Source organism: Dermacentor andersoni, chromosome 8 (assembly GCF_023375885.2).
Source record: "Dermacentor andersoni chromosome 8, qqDerAnde1_hic_scaffold, whole genome shotgun sequence".
Taxonomy (NCBI): domain Eukaryota; kingdom Metazoa; phylum Arthropoda; class Arachnida; order Ixodida; family Ixodidae; genus Dermacentor; species Dermacentor andersoni.
In genome coordinates this window covers 141207976-141233783 of record NC_092821.1, presented here as the reverse complement: position 1 = coordinate 141233783, position 25808 = coordinate 141207976, and the positions used below count along the sequence as shown (strand labels likewise).

The window sequence follows — 25808 nt, the reverse complement described above, 5'->3', positions numbered from 1 at the left end:
GATACATAGCTTCTGGTTGTAGAAAGGGCTATCTTGCTCCGTGGCGGGCGGTTTTCGGCTTTTTGCGCTTGCGAAACTGATGGCTATCTCGTTCCTAATTGCTCAAAGGGCGACCGCTTGTTTCTCGCTCTAGTGCTCACAGGGGTGCGCTTAGGAAGGATGCCGCCGTGCATGTGTTTCCGTTCCTTTTCTTTTTTTTTAAGACTCGCGAAAACTAGTTGCCCTAGCTGCTTGGCGATAAGAGGAAGATTAGCGGAAGTTTGCCACACGTGTTGCTTTTTTTGATGGGCACACAACAAAACAGTTTTCTTGAGTGCGCGCACCTACGCAGTTCGATTACGGCGTGCCCGCTGAAGCAAACACCCGTGTCGTCTGCTTGTCTGCTTTGGGCGGGCGCCGCCGGAGTGAGCGCCGGAGCTGCCGGAGCCGCCGAGCCGCCTGCCGGGCGCTGCTGTTTTTTTTTTTTTTTTTCCGCTGCGGCTTCTACGACGCGCCGCATGGTGCCGCCACTGCATAGGGTAGCGTCGGCGCATGCAAGAATTGTGACTTTATCTGGTCGCCCGCGCTCGCTCGCGCTGACGGGAGTTTCACCTCCTATATGTCTTACTCCGTGCCCCTCACCCTTTCACTGCCCTCCCATCCCTTGTATACTACACACCACGTAGTTTCAGCAGGGGATGCACTTGTTCCCTCCCCCCCCCCCCCCCACCCGAGTCGTTTCGTTGTCATTATAAGTTATGCGCATTGGTACTCCTGTTTTGAGGATTGTTTTCGACGAGGCCGTGACACTCTCCGCGTGAAGTGCTTAAGTAAGTGTTCACTTGATCATGAAATGTATGGAAACCGTGGTCCACGACGTTGAAAGACGACGCAGTGTTCCGCTTTGACGTCGATCTCGGCACTGTCGACAAAGTCCGCTATGTCGTCAGTAACGTGCTCTCAATTTTCCGGACCGTCATGGCAAACGAATAGTGATGGGTCCCGACTTTGCAGTTTCGTACGAACGGTTCTATCGCTTCCACGCCATTCGTCGCAGTAGCATAACATATCCTTAGGAATTCATGGAGAAGACACAATATATGTTTATTGCACGCTTTAAAACTCCTGATGCATGAGCAACACTTTCATTCTGAATGAACTGTTGCCTGGGTTTTGGTAAATATAACCCATTGTGTCATTTCAGATGAAAGCAGGTATAAGCGTTTCGCCCGTTTAAACAACACGTTTGACCGCTCCATAATTTCTAAGACATTTCGCACATTGCGGTGGACCTTGCGAGGTGCTCAGCTCGGCGACTGTGGTTGCCTAGTACGCTAACTGCACAACTGCTGTCCAGTTCGCTAAGGATGAATCAACCTGTACAATTTTTATCCTTCAGTAACAAGGGACAATTAAAGGGAACTGATTAATTTCTGGAAGATGATGATGGACAAGATTATTCACGAAGAAAAAGTTAACAATCTTCAAAAGATCAACGCCGTAGTTTACGCTTAAGAGACGGCTGAAGACCGTTACGAAGCCGACACAAGGGAATACAACCCGTAAATATCTATCTATGAGGAACTTTAACCTTCCTTGCACAAAACGTTCGTTTCAGTATGTCTTCTTTCTTTTCGTCTTTGAACCAAGCAGCTGGAACAGTACCGCTAGCAAAGAGCAGCGCTGGACAAACTTCACCACTTAAGGCGCATACGAAAGGCGACTGCGGTCGAGAGATGCACTCAAACCTGCCCTCGCAGAAACGAACTCAATCGGTATAGGCCTTGTGCGGTGGCCGGGCGGTGGACAGGCGGTTTTTATCCGTCGGAGATCGAGCGGCCCACGTGGCTCTGGTTGATGGTGCACAGCAAGCGGTCCACCGTGTTCGCGGAGAGGACGCGAAGCAGGGCCACCCGGAACTTGTCGCTGGCGCCGCCGCAGAAGTAGGACCGGCGCGGGCGGCGGGAGCTCACGGCGTGCACCATGTTGTCGACGACCTCGTAGAGGTCCTCCCGGCAGCGCCGCGACAGGAAGTCGAGGCAGCGCGAGCGGAAGTGCTCGAAGTATGTCTTTCCGTACACCTCGCGCACGGCCGCCGGGGTGTCCTGCCACGACTGGTCGACCGTGCACTGGATGTGCTCGGGCATCGCCATCTTGGTCCTGGAGGGCGAAACAGTAACGATGATGATCTCAATGTCTGTGGTGCATACCCATTAAGAGGCATTGGCCAATAATCGGACGGCGCAGGCAAAATACATTATTGAAATTAAATTCTAAAGCTTGTAGCTGAAACTCGGAAGAAAAAGAAAGTATGGTTAAGAAGTCAGACGCTGGTGGGAGAATGAGTTTGGCATTAAATTAGTTGTAATTGGTAAAACTGAAATTTCGGGAGGAGGGGGTGTCTCAGCTATTACTGAAGAAAAGGAAAGCGAAACTTCGATTTTACAGGTTATAGCAGAATATACTTAATGTTGGTACTGGCTGCTGAAGCCTACTGTATGCAGCATATTGTCTGTCATATGTGCCTTCTAGATGTGAGTGATCAGTCAGTGTATTAGTTGCCACGGCAAAAATTGCCTTGTATTTGCATTGGTTCATGACATTTTGTCTGAAGCCTTTTGAGTGTCATATGTCTTATAACGCAAAGAAGTAAAAAATATAGCTTCAAAAAAAGATGCAGAGGTGTGCACCGGAATCAGGAAGGCAACAGCTGTCGTTCACCGGGTATGTGCCAGATGGTGCATTAATACAGCACCCCAGCAAATATACAAGCTTCGCCAAGGCGCATCTGTACCACAGCGAAGCTTCCAACAATTGTAGTTACCCCGAGTACGTATTTGTCGATAACTGAGTGTCCAAAGAAGTCGAATATGAATTTCTCGAATCGGTTACTACGATCTGAAACAAAAGTATGTATCCGACTCTTGTTAGAAATTCCGAATGTTTGCACACCCCTAAATTATCAGAATGTGTTCGCAATTGCTTTGCTGGGATCGCCAGCTCTCTCCCAGTAAGGCATTGGTTTTGGAGAGAGAGAAAAAAGCACAAAGAAAAAAAGCGGTGACAACAAAGCGATAACAACAGGACGTTGCGCAACGTGTCCCGTTATCTCGGATCACTTCGTTGTCCGCATTGTTTTTTTTTTCGTGGTTTCGTTTCGAGGTTAACACTTTCCGACAGGCATACATCTAATTCGTTCCACAGAAGTCATTGACTCTTACGTCGCTTCGTGGAACGCGCACTTGCGAGGGGTGCCGTGCCGGGAAGCCTACCTGTAGAGTACGGGCTCGATGGTGGAGACGAGGATGTCCCACTTGCGCATTTCGCGTCGCAGGCCGTCGGCGAAGGAGACCACGGCGTGCTTGGACATGCAGTAGAAGGCCAGGCCCGGGTACGTCACGCGCCCTGGGGGAATGACAGTGCAAAACAAAAGGGCGCGTTTGATACACTTCTTTTAAAGAGAAGTCATATTTTCTTGCACCCTCTCCCCTCCCCACCACTTTGCGCGGGCGGTTGTATGACCGAGTGCACTGGGCCAATCCCGGAAACCGCGTAATTAAAGATGGCGACTTGATGGGCTGATCCTCATACCAGTGCACAATGTGTTACACGAAAGCTTTATAGGAGCTTTAGAGATGCTTGTAAGAAGTATTCAAGCTAGATGGATAGCACGGACGTCATCTTGGGCGCCATATCGGATAATTCGCACGGTGAGAAGCTGTGTCCGTTGGCGTAGTGTACAAGCTATCTATTAGGCTGCGAAGGAATAGGATGTGACGATCAATAACGAATGTCTCAGAAACCAGTGGTAACTGCAGATGCCATTGCCGCGTTCAGCAACGCTGGGGATGACTTGCAACAAACCATTTGTGACCTTAGCCAACAAAGTGTAAGATCGAGTTGGGTTGAATATTAATACGCGGAAGACATTATTCAATGGTAGGGCAAGAGCACGAAAATTTGCGACTGGCAGTCGGCTTCTAGAATAGGTGGAAGAGTGCGTTTCTCTAGGCCAATTATCACAGGGTACCTGAAGCGCATACATGGCCTGGAGCGCATACGGCAGGAATCTTATCGGCAGCAATTAACAATATACTTGAAAAACAAAGCGTACGATCATTGCATTCTGCCGGTACTAACACATGGGGCAAAAACTTGGAGGTTAACAAAAGAAGCTCGAGAAGAACTTAAGGACCGCGCAACGAGCGATGGAACGAAAAACATTAGGTGTAACGTTAAGAGAGAGGAAGAGAGCGGTGTGGATTAGAGAAAAAACGGGGGTAGCCAATATTAAAGTTGACATTAAGAGGAGCAGAAAGAGAAACAAAAGAAAGGCAGGGAGACTAACCAGAATAGTTTAGTTTGCTACCCTGCACGGGGGGCACAGAGATCTGAAGAATTAGCAAGGAGGAAGCATGCGAGCGCGTCAAGACGGAAATCGGCGCACGAAATCGAAGCGGCTCACGCCACCATCGCGGCACACGTCGCAGAGGAGCCCGTAGAAATTGAGTTGGCCAGGTCACGTGATGCGTGTGGAGCAGGCAGGCAGGTATAACCGGGAGGGCGAGAGTTGGCACTCACCGGCTACGCTGGCCACGATGACGGCCCTGGATCCGGGCTGTCGGCGCAGGAAAGGCAGCGCGGTTCGCACCGTGTGCACGACGCCGAACACGTTCACCTCGAACAGGTAGCGGGCCGCGTCCGAGCTGCCCCACTCCAGTTCGCCGGCGCTCATCATCCCCGCGTTGGCCACCACCGCCCACAGCCCTGCGAGCGTGCGATGCGTTAGCGTGACGAAGGAAGGAAGGGGGGGAAGGGAGGAAGGGAGGCAGGTAGGGGGTGACGCCACAAGCGTTGCCACCTTCACGAGAGTCAATGACAGCTATAAATTATCGAGAAACGATGGTTACCATGATTTAAATTTTCTTTCTATGAACCCTATAAAAGTGCGAACACCGAGTGTGGAACCCTGTGACTCAGCAGTAAAAACGACGTCACAATTCTGTAAAGTGCGCCTATTGGGACACGTCGAGTGGACAAAAGTGATGTATATTATGCCGCTCTAGAATGTATTAATAATTTGTGAGTAGGACTCGCAAAACTCCTGCATGCATTGCAACAGTTGAATTGAATTCTGTGGTTTTATGTGCTAAAACCACGATTTTATTATGAGGCACGCCGTAGTGCGGGACTCCAGATTAATTTTGACCACATCGCAACAATTCCACTTAATCTGTAAACATGTATCACATCTGTGCTCCAGAAATGCTGCAACATATGCGATCTACAGAACTCCGATACCCATCTTTAGTGCAGAGTTAAGGATGCGTAGACCTCGTGCTTGTCTTTCTTTTCTTTAACTTACCAATTTTCAACATTTTTGTAAAAGATTTTGAGGCCCTAAATCAATATCCTGATTCCTACAGTAGCTACAATTTAACTTTCTCTCCGAAATGTAACAAATATAGAATAGAAATAAGTCATGCAGTTGTCTAACGGAAGCAGTTTCGCGGTTTACACGCATTTGAATAGATAAATCTGAGTTGGGCAAGTGAGGGTGGTGCGAACGCTTAGGCACGCGTCATGCAGCAACCCGGATCCTACTTTCGCGCGTCTTTCCGGACACGCCGCGCCATCTGGAGGCGCCGCCGAGAAGTCCGCGCGTGGCCTCCGAGACCAGAAGCGTGGAGCGCCGGTTCCTGCGAACGCCGAGAATTGTTCCCTCGCTTTGCCGCACAACCACTGGCACATACTCAAGTTACCCAAGTTGACGAGTGGTTCGTTGAAGAGCGGCACATAGCAAGTGCAATCGTGGCACAGTTCACCAGAGCGCTAGCGTGAGAGACGTTCATTGAAAAGCCGTAGATACACCCAGTGCATTTGGGGTGTAGCCTGCTAATACGTCGGCTTGCTGTCCTTGAGGAACTCTTGTGACGTGGGTTCGATTGCGTTTAGCATCGGATAAATTTTGAGGGCTCTTTTTCGTCATTGTAGAGCGGCGCATTTCCAATGGCCACATGCCTAGTTAATTAACCAAATAGGCGTCAGAGGCGTTCATTAAAGAGCGGCACACACCTACTGGCACATATCCAGTGACTCAAATTGACATCAAGGAGGTCCATGCACAGACCGAGTGGCACACATACCCGGTGCTCCGTGTTGGCGTCAAAAAGTTTCATTGAACAGCGATGCCAATTCCAGTCTCGCACCTACACTGAGTCCTGTTGGCGTGAAAGAGGTTCGTTGATGAGCAGCACATATATGTGCACATCGACATATACTCAGTGACCCAAGTTGGTCCGACGGTTGGCTTCGAGCCTTGTTCGGTCAGCACAGCAGTCCAATGCGCTACCCATTTGACCACGAACTATCCAGTGACCCTGGTACGCCGGTAGACGGTTAGATACATATACAGCCCATGGAAAGTACACGAAGTACTATAAGAATGCTAATCACACACACACGTGTGTGTGTGTGTGTCCTCGCAGTAATTATACGCGCCGCTTTATCTGTGTCCCTTGCAAGCGCAGACGGACATAGATAGATAGATAGATAGATAGATAGATAGATAGATAGATAGATAGATAGATAGATAGATAGATGGATAGATAGATAGATAGATAGATAGATAGATAGATAGATAGATAGATAGATAGATAGATAGATAGATAGATAGATAGATAGATCTTTGCAGTACTGATACCCCAAGCGGTGACAATGAAGGCCACGCCTTTCCCTTCGCGCTAGCCCAACACTCACCCCTGGGTCCGAGCTCGGCGGTCAGGGTCTTGGAGGCGCGCCGGAAGTGCTCCTCGCGCGTCACGTCCAGGTGTAGGACGCGCAGTGAGGCCGAGCAGAAGTCTCTGAGCATGGTGGCGCCCTCTGAGGACGGGTTGAGGCAGCCAGCGAGCACCTGGAACCCCATGGCGTCCAGCCGCTTGGCCAGCTCGTGGCCGAAACCCGTGTCGCAACCTGCGAGCGGAGAAGGCACGTAGAGCATTTATAAATCTGGAGCTATGCGCCTCTACGTCAGGAACCGCTTAAATGCAGAATGCATAGCGGCTGAAGGGAAAAGACGCAACTAAGTATGTGTGGGACCTTGAGGCTTGTTCTCCTCTCGATGCCTCAAGAAGGGATATGCCTCGAGCGGCCAGTCGCACGGCAATTTTGCGTGCATTTGCGGGCTTCTTTCACGCTCGGAAAAACACTTTTATGTAGCACGTATTGAGCGACAGGAAGCTGTATCGAGTTTTTCATGTCGCTCTACAATTTTCTCATTGACACTTTTGATCAAATTATAATATTTGAGAAATGGGTTAATTAATTAAGACTAGTTATCTAATCAGCTGGAATGAAAACAAAATAATGTCTCCAAGCGACGGCAAACAACGTTACCTTGGTTCTGTCCAGCTACGTGGCATTTGCATATTCTTAAATCTTGGTGCGTGATAGTTGGAACACCCTGTATATTAGCGCGAAAGGCGTTTGCAGAGGGTCACGTACAGGAACGCTTAAAATATCACTCAAAATAGCGATAGCTGGAACGACAGCGGCACAAGAACAACTACTACGAACGCCGACGACGGCATGACGACGATATTGACGGCGCATGGACTCATATGAAGCCTATAGCAGATACAGCTGGAAAAATTCGTAGACGGACACTTAACGGGAAACTTGCAGTACCACTCTAAACAGCGATAGCTGAAACGACAACCACACGAAAGACGATATTGACGACACACAGACTCAGTATGGAGCCTATAGCAGAAACAGCTGGAAAAATTCGTAGAGGGACACTTAACGGAAAACTTGCAGTACCACTCTAAACAGCGATAGCTGGAACGACAACCACACGAAAGACGATATTGACGGCACACAGACTCAGTCTAGAGCCTATAGCAGAAACAGCTGGAAAAATTCGTAGAGGGACGCTTAACGGAAAACGTGCAGTACCACTCTAAACAGCGATAGCTGAAACGACAGCGACAAGAAAGGCGATATTGACATCACAAAAATGGAGCCAATGGAAGATACAGCTGGCAAAATTTGTAAAGGGACCTTAAAGGAAACGCTTGAACTACAAGTGGAAGCTGCGATAGCTGACTCGACAGTGGAATTACTGCGGCACGACTATGCAAGTTTTGTGCTCGGTATCGTATAAGGAAAAAAAAGGAAAATTGAATGAGAGCGAAATGGGGCGCTCGCACGTAAATGACCGACCGTGGAACGCTTTGCGTCGGCTCACTCTCGAGCGTTTTCTCCCCCCTCGATGGATTTACGCATGCCTGCGCCTCGAAGAAAAAAAAAGAAGAAAACAAATAATAATATATAAAAACGACACGGAAGCCATGCTTTGTTGAAGGAGCGTCGTGCAGGCTTCCTCGCAGCACAGCCGACCTCGATGAGCTGTCGTCGGAAGTGGCAATGACCGGGGCGCGCTCCGCGTCACGCGAAAGCACTTTGTTCGAGAGTGAGGGTGCTGCCTTGAGAAGAAGCCGAAGCTGCAGGCGCCGTTGTTTTGCGGTTTCTCCCGCGTCGTTGCCCCACGGGCTGTTTTAAATACAGGGAAACGCTGTCAGGTTGTGAGTTATTGTGCATAAGATGTAGACGAGGAGTTATGGGCAACAGTTAGGACAGTTAATTTCTGTTAGGCAACTGTTCGCACTCTTCTCTGAACGCCACGTTTGTAGACGTTCTGCGGGCAGTAGCCAACAAGAAGCTTGAAGCCAGTAGCCCATACTAAGTTAGTCAGGCGACCGCGGTTGACCGGACATATCGCAAGTAGCGATTGGATAGTGGACTTCCGATAGCCATTGGGCTCAGCAAAATATTTAATTTTTTTTGCGGTCGTTTTACACGTGCGCCAGTGTTCATTGCGCTCTATCTTCCCTCCCTGTGCCAGTTTTCTTTTCCCCCCGACATTTTATTTCCCTTCTGACATTGTCCCAGACCCGCAGCTGCTAATAATACAACCTATTGTGTCGCGTTATATCGTGTCGATTTCCGGTTTTGCTGTTATCTACCCTGGTGATTACGTCGATGGAACGAGCAGCGCAATGACTCAACCGCAGAATGTCTTTTATCATCCGGACTCGCTTAAGTCTCTTTATCGCTTTGTATTGTCAAGATCGTGGTGCTTGACGCGCATGCGCGCATTACCAAGCCTGCTTGTTTTGCACTTGGCGTTAGTGACCATGGTACCAAAGCTCAGCGCCATTGACGCCGTAACCTATGCCCAGCCTTGAAGTTCGATGCGTCGCTTTGAAGCTCGCGATTATTGGCGCGTTTGTCCGGTGCCTCTTATTATTAAATGCCGTAGGCGACAAACTATCTCAACGGCTAAGCTGTGTGTCTGTACATATGCGGGATTTCCACATCGCTTACATAAGCCGGTGGACCTCGAGAAGGGCATCTTCAAGAAACGTCGTTTTGTAGTGCGGTGTTATACGGATGTGTAAAGATAGCGTCTCGTGCTCCTGTAAAAAAATAAAAGAAAAAGAAAAGATACATTTGCCGTAGAAGTTAAATTTCTCTCTCAAATGCAACGAAATTTGGCGCAAATCGTTCTACTGATTGTCTCGTGAGAGCATTTCTGCTTTTCACGCCTATCTGAATGGGGGGGGGGGGGGGGGGGGCGAAGTTGGGCACCGAGCTTGAACGTTCCCGGTAACAGAACAGGAATTCACGTTTGCCACGCGCACCGTGTCCCGCAAACTTTTGTAGTTCACTGCGCATGGCGAGAAACCACATTGGACGAAAAAAATAAAGCGAAAGTAAAATATGCGTGATACAAGCCGAGGGGCGCTAAACACGGGACGACAGGTTCTTCCGCATCGGTCGTGGGTAAAACCTGGGCTTGTAGGTTGCCAACGAATGGCGCGCAGGATCAGAACCGACGGATTTTACCGCGCAGAAACAAAGAAAGAAAAGAAAGAAGAAAAGCTCGAGATGGAATAAACTAAAAGCGCTCTCTAGGTCAATCGGCCACTGTTCGTTTATTTACTTTTACTTTTTGTTCCCACCTTTCAGCTCCGCCATAGTTGCCCCGTGAAGAGAAAGGCCCGGCGAAATCCTTTATTCGCGTGACTAGCCCTTCCGTCAAAGGCTTGGCGGCCTGTCTAACTGTGGGCGTCGTCGTGTCGGGATAGACTTGGCGCATTCGCTTGAGTGACGCGTCTGAGTTTACGCGAGGGGCGATGGCGGTGAGTGACGTTAAAGGGCATGCAGAAAAAAAAAAAGAAAAAAACGAGCAATGGCTGCCGACTAGGTGTTGCGTCTAAAAGCCTCGGTCGCCCAAGGTTGTTTTCCGGCAGGTAAATTTAAAAAAAATTGAAATAAAGAAAAGGAGGGGGGGGGGAAAGAAGGTCAAGAATGCAAGCAGAATGGAATGTAAGAAAAACAAGGGAACTGAAAAAGAAATGAGAGAGCCGTTTAAGAAATAAAGGGGAAAAAACCTTTAAATGTTTCGTTCGGTCTTTCGACCGAATGAAATCTGGGAAGACGTAAAAACATAAAGGAAAAAAGAAAACGAAAGGAGATGCAAATAACTCAAGAAAGAATTAAACGAGGAAAGAAAGAAAGATTTAAAGAAAGGAGAACGATCGAAATGAACAAAAGTGCGAGAAGGGCTGAAATATACGACAAGAAAGTATTGAGCTAAATAAGAATGAAAGAAAGAAAGAAAGAAAGAGAGAGAGAGAGAGAGAGAGAAATCAGGCAAGCACGCGACGCGAGCACGGCGCCAATAAACGAATTAGGAATAGAGCGCTTTATAACCTTGGCTCTCGTCCGTCGGAGAAACAATGTGTTGACGGCGTGCTAGCTTTTTTTCTTTTCTTTTCTTTGGTCAGGAATAGTTGATGCCGGAGGCGCAGGGAACCGGTCATCCGGGCGAACGGAATACACGCTCGAGAAGGAAGTGCGTCGTTGAAAAGACGCCGGTCTCGCTCGAAGAATAACGATGCGGTTGAAAGGGATCGTAGCAGTGGAGGATGGAAAGACAAAATACGATAGAAAAAAATGAGCGACGCGCTGAAGTCGGAGCTATTTATGCTCCGCCACCGCGGTGAGCTGTTATTGTGCGTCTCGTCAAAAAAGTGACGGAGCGCGCACATTTTGAACGCGGTTGTTTCGTAAACGGAAGATCCTTGCGCGTGTGTCAGCTCTGCCAGTCTCTAGCTTGCCTTACTCGTTTATATTGGGCGTATATATAAAAGAAAGACAGAAACAAAAGGTGACCTAGGCAAGCGGCGATATACAGAATTTCGAGGAATACACAGGAATCTCCGTATATACTTCACAGCGAGCGGGGTGGGAAATGTTGCCCGCGGTGTGCCTCATAATCCGGCAGATCGTGGCTTTGTCAAATAAAAGCCCATAATTTAATTTAATTAATTCTATTACGGCGTTTGTGGTGGCTCAGCTGCTTCTATTGGAAGGCACACGCAGTCAACCGGTGTCGATCTGCCCATAAGGCGATGACCCGATAAATAAATATAGGTATATCTGCAGTGTTGACCAAACTTTCAACCTCTGTGGGAAAGTGTTCATAAAGGATTTGTGCTACTGTTCGCACCAGCTCAAACTATATATATATATATATATATATATATATATATATATATATATATATATATATATATATATATATATATATATATATATATATATAGCAACTTATGGCCGTCTGCTCCGGACCACCTCTACTAGTTGCACTTCGCTCCTCAAAGAGGCCAGACGTGTGTAGAGTGAACTCCTGAACAACGTTTTGCAACGCATGTAGTGAACGTGGTTGAACACGTGGATCCGGGAACTCAAAGAGGCGCGACGTAATGCATTCCTCGCGCATTTACCGCTCATTCCCCAGCGAATTTGTTTCTGTCGGTGATGCGAAGGAGCGTTATCTTGCATCTGTGGTCGCGCGGACGCTCTGTGTCGGGGTAATATGAACACAACGAATATTACACAACACCCCCCTCCCCCCACCTCTATTAAGAAAACCCATATGCCACGAAACTCCAATATCCAATGATCCGATATGAAACATATAGGATTCCATATAAAAAACCGTATTTTTTTTCGTATTTAATAAGACGTTATTTAAATAGGAGGTATGGGGAATACGGTTTTTTTTTCAACAAATGTCGAATACTCGCTGCAAGGCAAATTTAGCGAATTCACTGGCTCAGCAGCATTAGTGAACGACAGCTCAGAAAAAGAAAAAGCAAAAAAAAAAAGCAAGAACAGTACCGACCTAATAGCAACTGGAAAGAACGCCAGAATTTTCTGCATAAAAAAAATATGAGATGCCACGATACCTTCTAATCAAGGGATATTGCAATACTCGTTTTGTATCTGTGCTTTTTTTTTCCGTTACAACTAATATTGCTCTTACAGCAAGCTTCACCTGCCATCGGGAGACACGCACTTTTGCATACACCCTCGCGTTCATCAGCAGCCCTGACATTTCTCGTTCTCGGAACGAGTGCGTGGCTTGGGGCATGACGGGACACATCGTGACGTTCGTTAATTTGAATAATTTCCTGTCTTACGGTGTTACAAATCGTTACGCCTTAACGAGTGCTTCGAGTAAAGCATTGCGTTTTTCTCGAGCTCTGCTTTCGAGCCTAACTCTGTACTATAGTCTCTGCCTAACCTAAGCTTACCAGACGTAACAACGCGGACAGTTACCGCTTTTCTCGCGCTCTGCTTTGAAGCCTAACTCCATACTATAGCCTCTGGCTAACCTAAGCTTACTAGACGAAACAACGCGGACAGTTTTTCTCGCGCTCTGCTTTCGAGCCTAACTCTATACTATAGCATCTGCCTAACCTCAGCTTACCAGACGTAACAACGCGCACAGTTGCCGCTTTTCTCGCGCTCTGCTTTCAAGCCTAACTCTATAATATAGCCTCTGGCTAACCTAAGCTTACTAGACGAAACAACGTGCGGACAGTTTTTCTCGCGCTCTGCTTTCGAGCCTAACTCTATACTATAGCCTCTGGCTAACCTAAGCTTACTAGACGAAACAACGTGCGGACGGATTTCCCGCACACGTTTTACGAGACGAAGGGTCTTGCTTCTGTTCCTCACATTTGGGAAACCCCGGTAGCGTGGTTTGAGGCCACATCGCCATCGGTGTAGCGGGCTGTACGCAACGTGGGAGTCCGTATATAAGAAGGCTTGTGGCTGGAAAACCTGAGATTCTGCGCTCGGTCGAGCCGCATTAGAAATGCGTAACGTGTAGTAATAACGCAGAGATGATGGATCCCGTGAAATTGCGCTATCGGCAAAGTCTAGCGACGGCAACGTCAAGGTCGCTTCTTTCTTTCAAGGACACCGCGTCACTTCAACGGAATTGTGGTTAAGGATAAAACTAACAATAAAGTGTGACGGACTGTCTTAATTCCTTTGTTTTCCAGAACAAAGCGTTTGTCATCGCGTAATGACGTCTAATCAGTAGCCAGTTAGCGAGTTGTTTTTCTCTGGTTGGACAATAATTATACCCCGTCGCAGAGGTGGGGCCTTTCGAATCAACTGTTTCGCGGCAGTCACATTTTGATGGTGGGCTAGGTGTAAAAGAAAAAAAGAACAAAAAAGGAAAAGAAGTTCGGGTACCGAGCTTTTGATGCATGTCTAGGTATAGTGCCGGGGGTCAGAATACGGAGACCTGCACTATGTGGCATCTTTCATAACTCTTGTTGCACTTGTAACGTCAATAAATAAATAAATAAATAAATAAATAAATAAATAAATAATGAAACGAGCGTTAGAACATATATATATATATAATGTATAATTAAAAGTATTTGTAAAAGAGATTAAGACTAGCCTATAATTAGCCCATGTGTGTAATGACGTATTGTATTTTACCTGTCTAAACTTCATCGTTTCTTCGAAAGTATGAATTAATGCGCTAATAAAGTTTGTTACCAGAGGCTAGCTCATTTTGCAGGGTCACGGCACGTGAGCGCGAATTTTCGACCATTTCGTTCAGGACACGACAAAATAAAGCAGGAGCTAGGTGATTTCGTATTACACACTTCTCGTTTGTGTGATGTATGATATTCACGTCGTTTCTTCCGCCAAGTGTCGATTTATACACTCGGGGCAGTTCATTCCCGATTCTGGCGCAGTAGGCTGCAGGGCGAGCCAGCATTGGTTTAATTTTGACTACTTGTAGCCCCTTAACGCACATATTTGTCTTTGTGCACGAGCGACTGTGCATTAATTCCGTGGACCGCATCGGTGTGCGGTCGCCGCAGCCAGGTGTCGAACGCAAAACTTGGGTGGTCTTTAGACTGTCAATGGACTTCTTTCAGACTGCTTAAGTTAGCCTTTTCGTGGTATTTTGAGGAGTTGTTCGCTTAGATGTAAAAGTCATATACTCTCTATCGACAAAAGTCACTAGCAAAGGTCGAGTTTCCTCGGTCTCTTGTATAGTCTAGATACTACCGAGCATGTTATTCGAACAAAGTTTATAGACGCATTAGTTGGAAATCGTGGAAATCGGTAACTTACAAAACCCTTTATGGAAAATATGGTACCCGTTTGTTAAAATTTTGTTGTCTTCAGTACAGTACACTTTTTGTGGAGATACAACTTGATGTCATGCGTGATTTTTGCCTTGGGTAGGTCCACATGCTGTTGTTTATTGAAAATCTGTACACTGCAATAATAAAAACTTGTGTATATCTTTTGCTTATAAAAATGTCTATAAAATTTTCTTTACTGTCTCAGCTAACCTGTGTGCGGGTAGTACATATCAGTAGAACGCCACGAGACCACTGACATCCGAGCGGGTTGTTTAAAAAAGCCTATAAGTGTTGCTCGACAATGAAGTCGAAGTCAATACGTCTACAGGCTGTTTTTTGTAGCCAAACAATAGACTTTCTCGAAAAACGTCTACAGACTCTCTTAAGGGTGCCCAAATATTTTATTTTTCTTGTGGCTGTGCGCTGCGCAGTCGAACTCCATGGTCATGGACAATACGCAGCAAATGCTTCAAGCTTGGCACATCGAAGTGCACGAAATCGAACAAAGCCGAAAAATGAAGTCGAAGTCAATACGTCTGCAGGCTATTTTTCGTAGACAAACAGTAGACTTCCCCGAGAAACGCCCACAGACTCTCTTAAGAGTCTTTTTTTTTCCTTTTGCTGTGGCTGCGTGCTGCACAATAAAACTGCATTGTCATTGAACCATGTGCAGCGAAAGCTTCGATCGTGACGCATCGAAGTGCAACCGCAATCTGCCGTCTCTTTTCTGTTCCTCAAGAAACACGACGTGATCAAGTTGCACGCCTCGCAACATGTCCTGCGCATACATGACACCTTGAAACATCCTGTTTGGAATTCCGTTCCGGCCCCTTTTTCCTCGCCCATCCGTCGCTGGCCCGCAGATATTAGCGCCGGAAGCGTCGGCACGCTTCTGTCGTGAAGCATCCGCTAACCTTGTCTCTTTGTTCTTTTACTTATTTTTCCTCCTCTTCAACGTGGCGCATCTTGCGTTGTACAGTGGAACGAAGGAAGGCTCGCGTCACGTTGTCTGCATATTCTTAAAAGTTATTTCTTCCTCGTTTTCTCGCCCTCACCTGTTTTGATACAAGCTCTGAGAACTGCGCCTCAACGTTCCATATAGTTTCCGCCTTACTCCGCGCGAGATCGAATCTCGGTCGACTCAGAAAGTCCTTCGACGTTTCGCGGACCGACAGCGGAATACCGCGGGATGTCGGAGATAGACAACGCGGGCTAAACAACGATACTTTTCTTTTTTTGCCGAGAAAAGCGTTTCAGTTTCCGTGGGGCGCTGGCCGATGCTAAGCCTTTCTTGTGATAAGAGCCCGAACGGAGCGACGGCCTCCGCGAAGTTTACCTGGGTATTTGGAATTTATGAAAGATATGTGAAAGATATATGAGCAACGGAAAATAAAACCGTTCAGTTCAATGTACGAAAATTAACGTCACAAATAAACACCAGGATCCAATGCTTAATGTTAGAAGTCACGAAATACAGAAACAGTTGAACAGTGACACTTGGAACTAAAGGCAGCGCGACAAAGAAGACACATACTTTATTTTCTTTGTCCTCTTCTAACCCCAACAACCCGCACTATCCCTCACAAAATTCCACAAATTTAAATGTCAAAGACATCCTTGCTCATCAGCGCGGAGTCCGCAGAAAATACCCGCCGCCTCACCCACAACTTAGCGGGGAAGAGGCCGCCGATTGGCGTAAAATACAGACCGGGGTATTCCCCCGTTTAAAATTGCTAAACGCCATGTATCCCACTCGTTATAGGGTCAACTGTCCTTGGTGCGGTGGCATACCTAGCCTAATACATGTAACCTGGGAGTGTACTAAGCACCCTCATAGGCGAAACACCAGCAACACAATGGAGCAGTGGGAGGCACAGCTAGCCCGCTCCGACCTGGCAGGACAAAAGTCTTTAATTAGCCAGGTCAGGCAGGCGGCAGAGTCCAGTGGTGCCCTGGACTGAGAGGCTCCGACCACCCCTCCTTCAAATATTTTCCATTGCAACAAAGTTTCTATTTCTATTTCGGTTGGGTTGCCACGGGGCATACCTTCACGAGGGAGGGTATGGGGCCAAGCGCGTGAAAAAGACGAAGGAAACGTCTCTCAGAGTTTTCTTCACCGTCAACACGCACAAGATCGACAGCCCCTGCGGTACTATATTTAGTGGAGTGGTCACCTGGTAGTTCCAGATTAGCAAGGTCTTTTTTTTTGCCACTTGAAATATTTAAACAACCCCTTTCGAGTGAAGAACTATGATGAAGTGATTAGTTTCTTGCTAATTACTAATAGAGTGTATACGGCTTGGGTTTTCTATTGACGTTCAGGGTTTATTCTATTCGATGCCGGACGACGAACTGTTCAAGACAGTCAGAGCACGCATGGAAAAGAACGGCAACATTGCCTTTGTTAACAAAGCATCGATCACTGTCAATAGTTTTATGACTTTATTAAAATTTCATCTCGAATCCGCGTTCATCTCATTTGAGAACGACATGTTTCTACAAAGAAAAGGGCGTTTGTATTAGTATTACGGTAGCTCCTGTTCTCTGCGACAATTTCTTAGTCTTTAATTTAGGGGTGTGCGAATAGTGATTTTTGAGACCGAATCAAATACGAATCGAATAGTGGCAGAAGCGAGTCGAGTCCAATCGAATCGAATGTCTAATAGTGTTCGCGTAGTTTTCGAATAATGAACAACCGTCATCACAATTGATATAAAACGATGTTCACGTCCCAGTATTCCTAAGGTTGGCAAGTTTCTGTCATTACAATGCATGCTACGAAGCGTTGTTTATTAAAAGCACTAATGGACCATTAGGAGCAAGCAAATAGTTTATTCGCAGGTACAGTGCTCTTCAGAGAGTACGAATAATTGCTGTACAGCCTGTAAAGTATTGCTACCTGAGTGACGTAGCCAGCTACACTACGAAAGGCCTCATATTTTATGTTTCTAAATACTATGCCCACGTGGGTGTAAAAATTTACGTTGCTTTTGCTCCAATTCTACGTTTATTTCGGCGCAGTTAACGTTTTGAAATATTCGAGAAGTGTTAAAAAATATTCGCATTTTCTAATAGGGACTTTTCGAGTCAATGACCGAATCGAATCGGACACTGTTCGATTCGTCATTCAAAAGTTTCGAGTGTTGATTCGCACATCCCTATAGCTCCTGTGAACTTGATCAGGGATTCGAGGGGACCGTGGTTCTTAAGGTTTCTAGATAAGTTGATAGTTTTTTTTAACTATTCTACAACATACACTAATACGGTGCGCGAGAATACGGTAGATGATGCATTTCAAGAATGTTTTTAACGGGCACGTGAGGACTAGCTTTTAAGCATGAGGCACCGGCAGACAATAATCCATGATTCGTGAAACTGCGCTCTCCCTATACGTACTGCCCTCCCTTGTGAAGGTGTTTTCTACCTCTTTCTTTTTCTTTATTTCGTTACCTTCATTTCCAAGTGTGTCTAACACACTAGGCCATGAAAAAGTGTTACTCGAGTTGACCGGTGACTTAGATGACTGTCACTTATATTATGAGGTTTTATGTTCAACACAGTGTAACTATTAGAGGTGCAGTAGTAAAGATGCCCGGATTAATTTTTACGAACTTTTAAAAAATATTCTTGCGGTAAACATATGAAGAGCTTGTATAATGCTGTATGATCTTGTAATTCATATTGTGTATTATTATAGATGTGTGGTATTTATTACACTATTATAACTTTTTACTTGACTATTCATTCATCCATATATGTATTTATTTTTGACAGTTGCAGATGCTTACACTTTTGACGATTTGTACTCCACTACGTGCAGGTATGCATTGTCAAAATTGCACGATTTGGCTCTTTAGCTGTTGGCCTTAGGGCGCACGTTGAGATTGCTTGAAAAGAAGCTGGGTAATAATGCAATGCCACATAAAAAAATGGACATTTAGAGACACGGAAACACTAGCGCCACTTTCAACTCTACGTTTGTTCGCGACGAACTGCGCAATATACAGGGTGATAATTTGTAGGCTTTCCCGAATTTTTAAAAATCGCCTGTCGCGTGTAACGTAGTTGTAGTCGTCGAGTTGGTTTATTCCAGCTGGCGGGCCTTACTTTGAAGAGAAATCGAAATACGTGAACATTCATCTAATTTTTAAAATTAATTTACTTCTGAATTAATAACATTACGGTACATGTTGTAATTTACTAATTGTAGCAGGTGAGCTTCAATGCTCATTCGGTTAGAATGAATTTCCAGAATGACACCAATTTTGACACCAGAATGACATTCTGACACCAGAATGACAAATATATACTGCTGTTCCATTACATGTTAACAAAAACCAGCTTTTATGCATTGAAGCATAAAAGACACTGGAACGCCTATGTATTTCATCCGACACTTTCAGATATATCTCGAAACTGATGTCATCCTGAAGATTCAGTTCAAGTGGATACTCTCGCAAACTCACCGGATCCAATTCGTAAAATGCAATATGTAAATAATTATGAAGTTAATTAGTTAATCTTCGTTCATTTGATGAATACGTGTTTCGATTTCTCGTGCTAATAATGTTCCGCCTCATCGAATAATACAGCTCAAGGACAAGGATTGTGCTATCAGCCGCAGGTGATTTTGAAAAAAAAAATCGGTAAACTTTAAAAAAAGTGATTACCCCGTTTATAACAACACGTGGCTAAGCAAACGAAGTGATAGCTTAGCTACTCGAAAACGAAAGTTACTTATAATGCGTCTCAATTAAAGAAAAACTGACGAATGCATCATTCTTCTTTTTAAGGTGTATGTGCCGTGCTTCGATTATCACCCTGGTTGCCTGGCTACGGCGTCAAAGCAGTCATAGCCACTTAGGTGCATTTATTATTCTATAGCGCTTGTTTCGAAATATGCTTCCTCTAAGAGTGAGATAAAAAAATCGTAGGTGTTCCAGTTAACTTCCTCCCTAAGTACAAGACAAAAATCTGTCTGGCACTTAATAACTGAAGCACAGATTAGACGTTTTGTAGAACATTTGTAGGGCGCATGTATCTCGACAGTGCCAGCCTCGGAATTACTGCAGAACCGACGTGAATTAAGTACTTCCCGGGTTCGATTTTCGTAATGTCAGTCTGTGGCGTAAAGTTAATAAATGAGCAAGTCCAGCGCTTAGACGTGTTAATTACCTGTCCGCGAGCAATACTGTTTCTCGTTCAAGTCATATTCGCGTATTCGGGTTTCTTTTACTTGTTGAAGAGGCCAAATCATGATACACGCAGCAAGTTTCTTTTTTTTTTATCCGTTCGAAATCAAACAATACGGTGTGCGAGCTCGCAAACGTTTACAAGACGTTTATTTGCAGAGCTATTGAGCTGCATAAGTCAGTTTTTGTTAAAGGGCACGTTGTCGCTCATACGAAGAATACTTTGTAGAAATTAAGCAATAAAGGCCGTGCGAGCTCGCAAACGTCTACAAGACGTTTATTTGCAGAGCTCAATATTGACCTGCATAAGTCAATTTTTGTTAAAGGGCACGTTGTCGCTCATACGAAGAACACTTCGTGAAGTCTGGGACACGCAGACTGCAGAGCCCGTAGCGTTTATGAGAAATCATGGCATGCGCTCAGTGGCTAAATATAGCCGCAGCAGTACTTGGAATTAAAGGGCCGGCATGATATAGATCTCCCGCCATTTCGAATTACGTCAGCCGCTCGTAGACACTTATTGCAACACTACATGGTGGGCTATCCGCTCGATGTGCGGCTGCAGGAATGCTTGCAAGATCTCTGTATCTCATCTCCATGGTAATGAGTTAATTATCGTAATTGCTCTCGTAACGGTGCAAAGTATCGCCTACGGTCATCTTGCGAAACCGGGGTTTTATCAGCGTACTTGCCGGCGTTGCTACAAGCCGAGGCGATTAATTTCTCGTACTAGAAATAACATGTACGAAAAGAACTTACAAAAAAATACCAAGAAGAAAAAAGGATCTATGTATGCATCCCCGATGGAACTAATGAAATGCCAGTGTTTCATTGCCCGAACTACGCAGAAAGAACTTGCGACCGGAGTTTCCTTTTTTCAGCTTCTTAGTAACGACTGTCCACTTGACCACTTTCACTGTACAAGACCACTATTAGCGAGACGCACGAGACATTATAATTAAATTACCGTTACCAATTACTCCGCCCGAACTGACGCACATAATTACTCGTTTTTTTTTTCTCCCACGCGAACCGTTGCTGAGTGGTACAGATCAAAAGTTCGAGTGCAGTGCACTACACAGTGAGAAATAATTCACTAGAAGTCTTTATAATTCATTGTTGTCTTTGTCTTCTCGTACTCGTGCGTTAGTGTGAATTTATACCGTCTCGGCAGAGACCACGAGTTTGTGGTACGTATTGAATGAAAAAAAAAAATTCTCCTGCTTTACGTGCCAGAACCACAGTTTTATTTTGAGGCACGTCGTAGTGGGAGGGGAGGCGGACTCCGGATTAATTTTGACCGCCTGTAGCGTTTTTTAACGCGTACACTCAATGCACGGTACACACCGTTTCCCGCATTCCGTCGCGCCGAAATACGACCGCTAGCGATCAAACCCGCGACCTAAAACTCAACAGCGCAGCGCTATGCACTGTAAAATAATTTACACCCCTAAAAGCGAGAAAGGGTATAAACGTGTGAAAGGGTGTAAATTCACACCCTTAGGGTGTTGATTTCTATAACTCAGGCACTAAGGGCGAGAGTTACAGACATTTATGCCCTTTCTCGCTTTTAAGGGTGTACATTATTTTGCAGTGTAGCCGCTAGGCTACCGCGGTGACTGCAGTGAATAAATAAACAAATAAATTTACGCAATTTTCGCCGGAATTTGTGTTGTAACCTTCCACAGGCCTACGCGTGCCGCCAATTTCTGTTTTTCCAGGTCGCAACGACAGCATAGGCAGCGGATGCTGCACTACTAAAATCTCATTTTGACTGGGTGTCAGAAATACCAAACTTCGGAGAAAATCGGTAGTAGCATCGTGAAACGAGACTTATCTGCCAGGCTGGTGTTGAAGTGCTGTTTCAGACATTATTAGTCATTCTTAGAAAATATTAGGCAGGGAAGAGAGTATTAGAAGTTTTCGCTGTGGAGAGCACTCTTTTGTATCGTTAAAGGAGGCACTCGAAGTTCGTATTCAATCATGCCAAGAGTTTTGTGTGGGTGCTAAAAGACGGCAGAAAAACGAAAAAAGAAAGGAAACGCCTGCTTTTTTTTTTTTTTTTTTTTTTTTGAGAACGACGGCTCTTGCGAGAAGAGACGCATGCAGACATTCCTTGGCGAAATGCGTGTCACAAATATCGCTATAGACATCAACGCATAATCGTGCGCAGGCTGAGGCCAATAGGCCTTTTTTTCTTTGCTTTGAAACTTTAGTTCTTCATGTGGCTAAATTTAAATATGAGTAATATGAGACAAGTGAAACAGATTTCGCTGTTGCATAGATGCCACCTAGAAGTGCGCATTATTCCGGCTCTTCTGGGAAAATATTAACACACATAAATTGAGTTGGAAAAGAAAGAAAGAAAAGACAAAAGATAATCGTACGCGTGTTTTCGCGCATGACTACCCCAAAACTAAGCAGAAACATTGCTTTGTGACAGCAAAGCAAAATAAATATGGAAATTTCTGAACTTACTGATATATTCTCTACACACGGGGCCCGTCTACTCACAAAAACGTCTCACGTTTGAATTGTTCGTAAGGTAAAATTTTAAGCCAATCCTGGTGCCGGACATGTCATTAGCGAAGCCAGCTGGCCCGATGGCAGAGAACACTTACGAACGAAAAGTTTTGCGAATTCGGCTCCCGGAGGCATAATTTTGCGTATGTCCATGCAACCCTGGAACTCACCCGTAATGAAGACGGCTTTCTTGGCCCCATCTTTGGTCTGTGCTTTGTTGCTTTTCTTCGTGGAGCCGTTCTTGCCGGGTGAAGGCTTGCCGTTCTCTTCTGCGACCATGGCAGCGGCGGAGTTGGAAAGTTCGGTTCAAGTGGTAGACAGTCGAGAAACTGGTCACTCCATCAGCCTGTCGAAGCGAAGGGGGAAAGACAGAGGCCTCACAAAGTCAGTGACGGAAGTTCGCGTCGTCTGCTCATATGGTGCACTCAATGCCCGAAAAGTTCCGCGTTTGTATGCACCCCGCCTTGTATCTGTGACGTGCCGGTGACACCGACAACAAGGGAAGTGCGCGCAGTGGTCTTAACGAAGTGGCCAACTGGACAACGGGAAGCAAAACAGCCTTTCTTCTTTCGGAGCGGCAACTTCGCACTCGATCGCTACAAAAGTCTCTGGAACATGCGACGAGCAGCACTGTGTAGTTGCATTGGCGTCGATGATTAGATCAAGAGACCCGCTCGGTTATCTCAGTCGGAATTCCGGTCCCATACTGCAAGCTCTTCATCTGTACACGCAGCGCTAGGTAAGCTACCCGAACGCAAACTTCCGTTGCAGAGTGGTCAGGAGTCGAGCGTCTGCCTCGGATCTTTTTCAAGTCTCTGTCGTCTGTACCAGTCTTGAATCTTGAGGAAGCTTGAGGCAGTCTTGAGGAGGCCGAGACGCTTGCAGAGGTTTCAAGACTCTGTCGTCTGCACCAGTCTTGAATCGTGAAGAAGCTTGAGGCAGTCTTTAGGAGGCCGAGAGGCTTGCAGAGGTTGCAAGACTCTGTCGTCTGCCTCAGCCCTGACGTATCTTCAGGCGGCCTTGAGGAAGTAGGGCTTTTCCAACGTCACGAGGCTCTGTCGCCTGCTTAGTAAAGACTAACTTTCACAGCCGGTTATGACGCGTCAGCCGTTTATGAAGTGCATAAGCAGTCGGTTTCAAAGAGACAGTCTTGTTTCTTTCGGTCATTCGGTGCGTAGTCAGCCGGGAAACTCCCAGAGAGTCGTCACGGTCGTCTATCTTGGAGTATTGCTCGAAGAAGTCACGCTCGCCAATAAGAACGCGCAAAGTCCTTCGAAGCGTCCAGATGCGCGAGGGTAGTGAAGTCCAGGAAGAAGTTTCGAGACAGCGCGCCCTCAATGTTGCACGTCTGTTTCGAGAGGGGAGGCGAACTGTTAGCGGGTTCTGGGCAAGCCGTCACCTCGCATCACACGCTTGAGGCACGTTTGGATCTCGACCGTCCGCACCGGTCGCCCTCACAAGGTCTGCGGCGACCCTTTCTTCTTTGTCGTCCGCTGCCTCGCCGCCTGCTTTGTGGCCGCGGGCGCTTGCCTCGCCCATGGGTAGTTGGCGGTGGGGGGAGCGGTCCGGGGAGAGAGGCACGTCGTCGCCCCGGCTGTGGCTTCCTTTTCCCCTTCTAAACGCCGAGGGTCGGGCCTTCCCCTGGGTTGACGGCGACGGCGTCGCACTCTTGACTTGTGCAGCTGCTCCCTCTCTCTTTTACGTCTCTCTCTCTCTCTCTCTCTCTCTCTCCTTCCTCACGTTGTCGCTGGAACGGCGTCCTCACGTTCGATGCAGCACTCGCACAGACGCAAACGCGCGAGTTGCAACAAAAACCCGAGCACAGCAAAAATAAAGCTAGCTGGACGCCCCTGGAGAAACACCCCGCCGGCCTGGAGCCTGCCAAAAAGGTGTGAGGGTGATGATGACGACGGCGAATCCGTGCCTCGCCGTCTTTCTGTGGCGTGACGTGAGAGAGCGGATCGACGCTGCACTGTCCTTTATTTCTTAACTTCAACGTCTTTCTTTCTTTCTTTCTTTCTTTCTTTCTTTCTTTCTTCTCGCGTATTTACTACAGACTGTTGCGTCTTGACGAGAAAATTGCGTTCTTCGGGCATCCCTCGCTTGGCAAAAGATGCGAGAGAATGCGTAGCCGCTCCTCACGCGAAGGACCGTATACACAGAGTACCGTGTGGGCTTACGCCGCGTTACCACTATTGAAGAGACTCGCGAATGGTTGGTCTCCGCAACGGGTAAACACGCAGTTACTTAGGCGGTTGTCCTTCGATGAAGTAGTTTCGAAAGGGGGGACCTTGTATTCTTTCTGTCGTGTCGTTCTATCTTTGTGGGCACTAAGGATTCCTGGCCGCGCAATCGCAATGTTCTTTTTTTTCTTTCTGTTCTTTTTATGCATAAACACTTCCGCGACAGATAATAAAGAAATACTAGAGGGAAAGCACCTTAACTCATCGATATGTGGTTTCCTTTTTTTTTCTTTCTTATTTTTTTTAGGAGGCAGCCATTTCGTACATTTCATGTCGCTGATGCCGACGGAGCTGCGTTGTTATGCCGAAGAAACTTCAATCTGTGGCTGTCAGCGAGTAAGCAGGCATATAACCCTGTGAAGTATGCTTCTTTTTTTCGACAAAAGAAATACACTCCGAAGCCGCGTACACCCTTAATTTTTTTTTAATGCAATAACATTATGCACAAACACTCACCAGCCTTCGTTGTTGGTGTCGACGCAAGATACAGCTGATCGACCCCAAAGGCCAGTGAACAATCGAAGGTGTTGGATGAGCCGATCTTGGTATATCAGTGCAAGGCGGGCTTTTCTTGCAAGCGATTTCACGGCGGTTTGTGTTACACGGCCCTAATACGGAAGCCCGCGTAATCGAAGGCGTTGGGCGAGCTGATATTGCTGTCGCACTTCCATCGTTTGAGCATGAGGTCGAAACTGTGACTTTATGTTCTCCTTCTAGCGTTATTGCTTTTTTAGAAAGCAAATGCTTCTCACGATTCCACCACGACGGTTTCGCGTGTATACTTCCGCAGACCTTAAGAACTCGCTTCTTTGGGTCGTTCATAACGAAAAGGTTTCGTACCTTGCGGTCGCCGGGAGATACCACCGGTGGACCGGTCTGCTTTCTTCGCATACACTAACCGCGTGAGAGGGTGATTTGAAGAGCGATCGAGGGCGTGGCCTTCTCGCAGGGCTCTCTATAGATGAAGTTGGTCCGAGCTGTCGACCATAAGCTTTGCGCCGTTAAGTCAACCGTTCTCGTGCGTGTCACGTGATGGGCAAGTCGTGCCGGAAACACACCCGCGTGCCGCGGTCACTGCGCTTAGTTTCGTACTACCGGGGGATCCATTGTTGAGCGAGCGGTCCGGCCTGCGAACCTTCGGCCGGGTCAGCGCGTGGACGCTAATCTTGCCCCGATAACATCCACTGGTGCGCGAACGTAATCGTATCTGACATAGCGCGTTGACCTTATTGACAAAAGGTGCAACGGGACGCGAGCCCACGGGCAATTAACGACAGAGAAGGGCCGTCGCGTGATCGTTTGACGAATGGATCACCTAGTCATTCCGTCAAACG

At 46.6% G+C, this 25808-nt stretch overlaps 1 protein-coding gene across 2 annotated transcripts; it reads right to left on the bottom strand.

Annotated features, from left to right (window-relative positions):
• Positions 1-711: 711 nt before the first annotated feature.
• On the bottom strand, positions 712-25595 carry LOC126525858 (17-beta-hydroxysteroid dehydrogenase type 6-like). Of its 2 annotated transcripts, XM_055067896.2 has the most exons (6): positions 25315-25595; positions 22402-22577; positions 6739-6951; positions 4561-4746; positions 3252-3384; positions 712-2139 (listed from the first exon to the last, which is right to left on the bottom strand). In XM_055067896.2, exons 2-6 carry the CDS (start codon positions 22508-22510, stop codon positions 1797-1799), a joined length of 984 nt encoding a protein of 327 aa, XP_054923871.2. In that variant the 5' UTR covers positions 22511-22577; positions 25315-25595; the 3' UTR covers positions 712-1796. The 2 variants fall into 2 exon arrangements, with proteins under 2 accessions (XP_054923871.2, XP_050029782.2); XM_050173825.3 differs by lacking the exon at positions 25315-25595 and having other exon boundaries at positions 22402-23946.
• Between the last annotated feature and the right edge of the window lie 213 nt (positions 25596-25808).

Coding starts and splice junctions, on each gene's coding strand:
- LOC126525858 (XM_055067896.2), bottom strand. CDS start 22,510: ATGGTCGCAGAAGAGAACGGCAAGCCTTCACCCGGCAAGAACGGCTCC. Junction 4,747..6,738: donor CGCCGAGCTCGGACCCAGGG/GTGAGTGTTGGG, acceptor GCACGCTCGCAG/GGCTGTGGGCGGTGGTGGCC. Junction 3,385..4,560: donor CATCGTGGCCAGCGTAGCCG/GTGAGTGCCAAC, acceptor TCATTCCCCCAG/GGCGCGTGACGTACCCGGGC.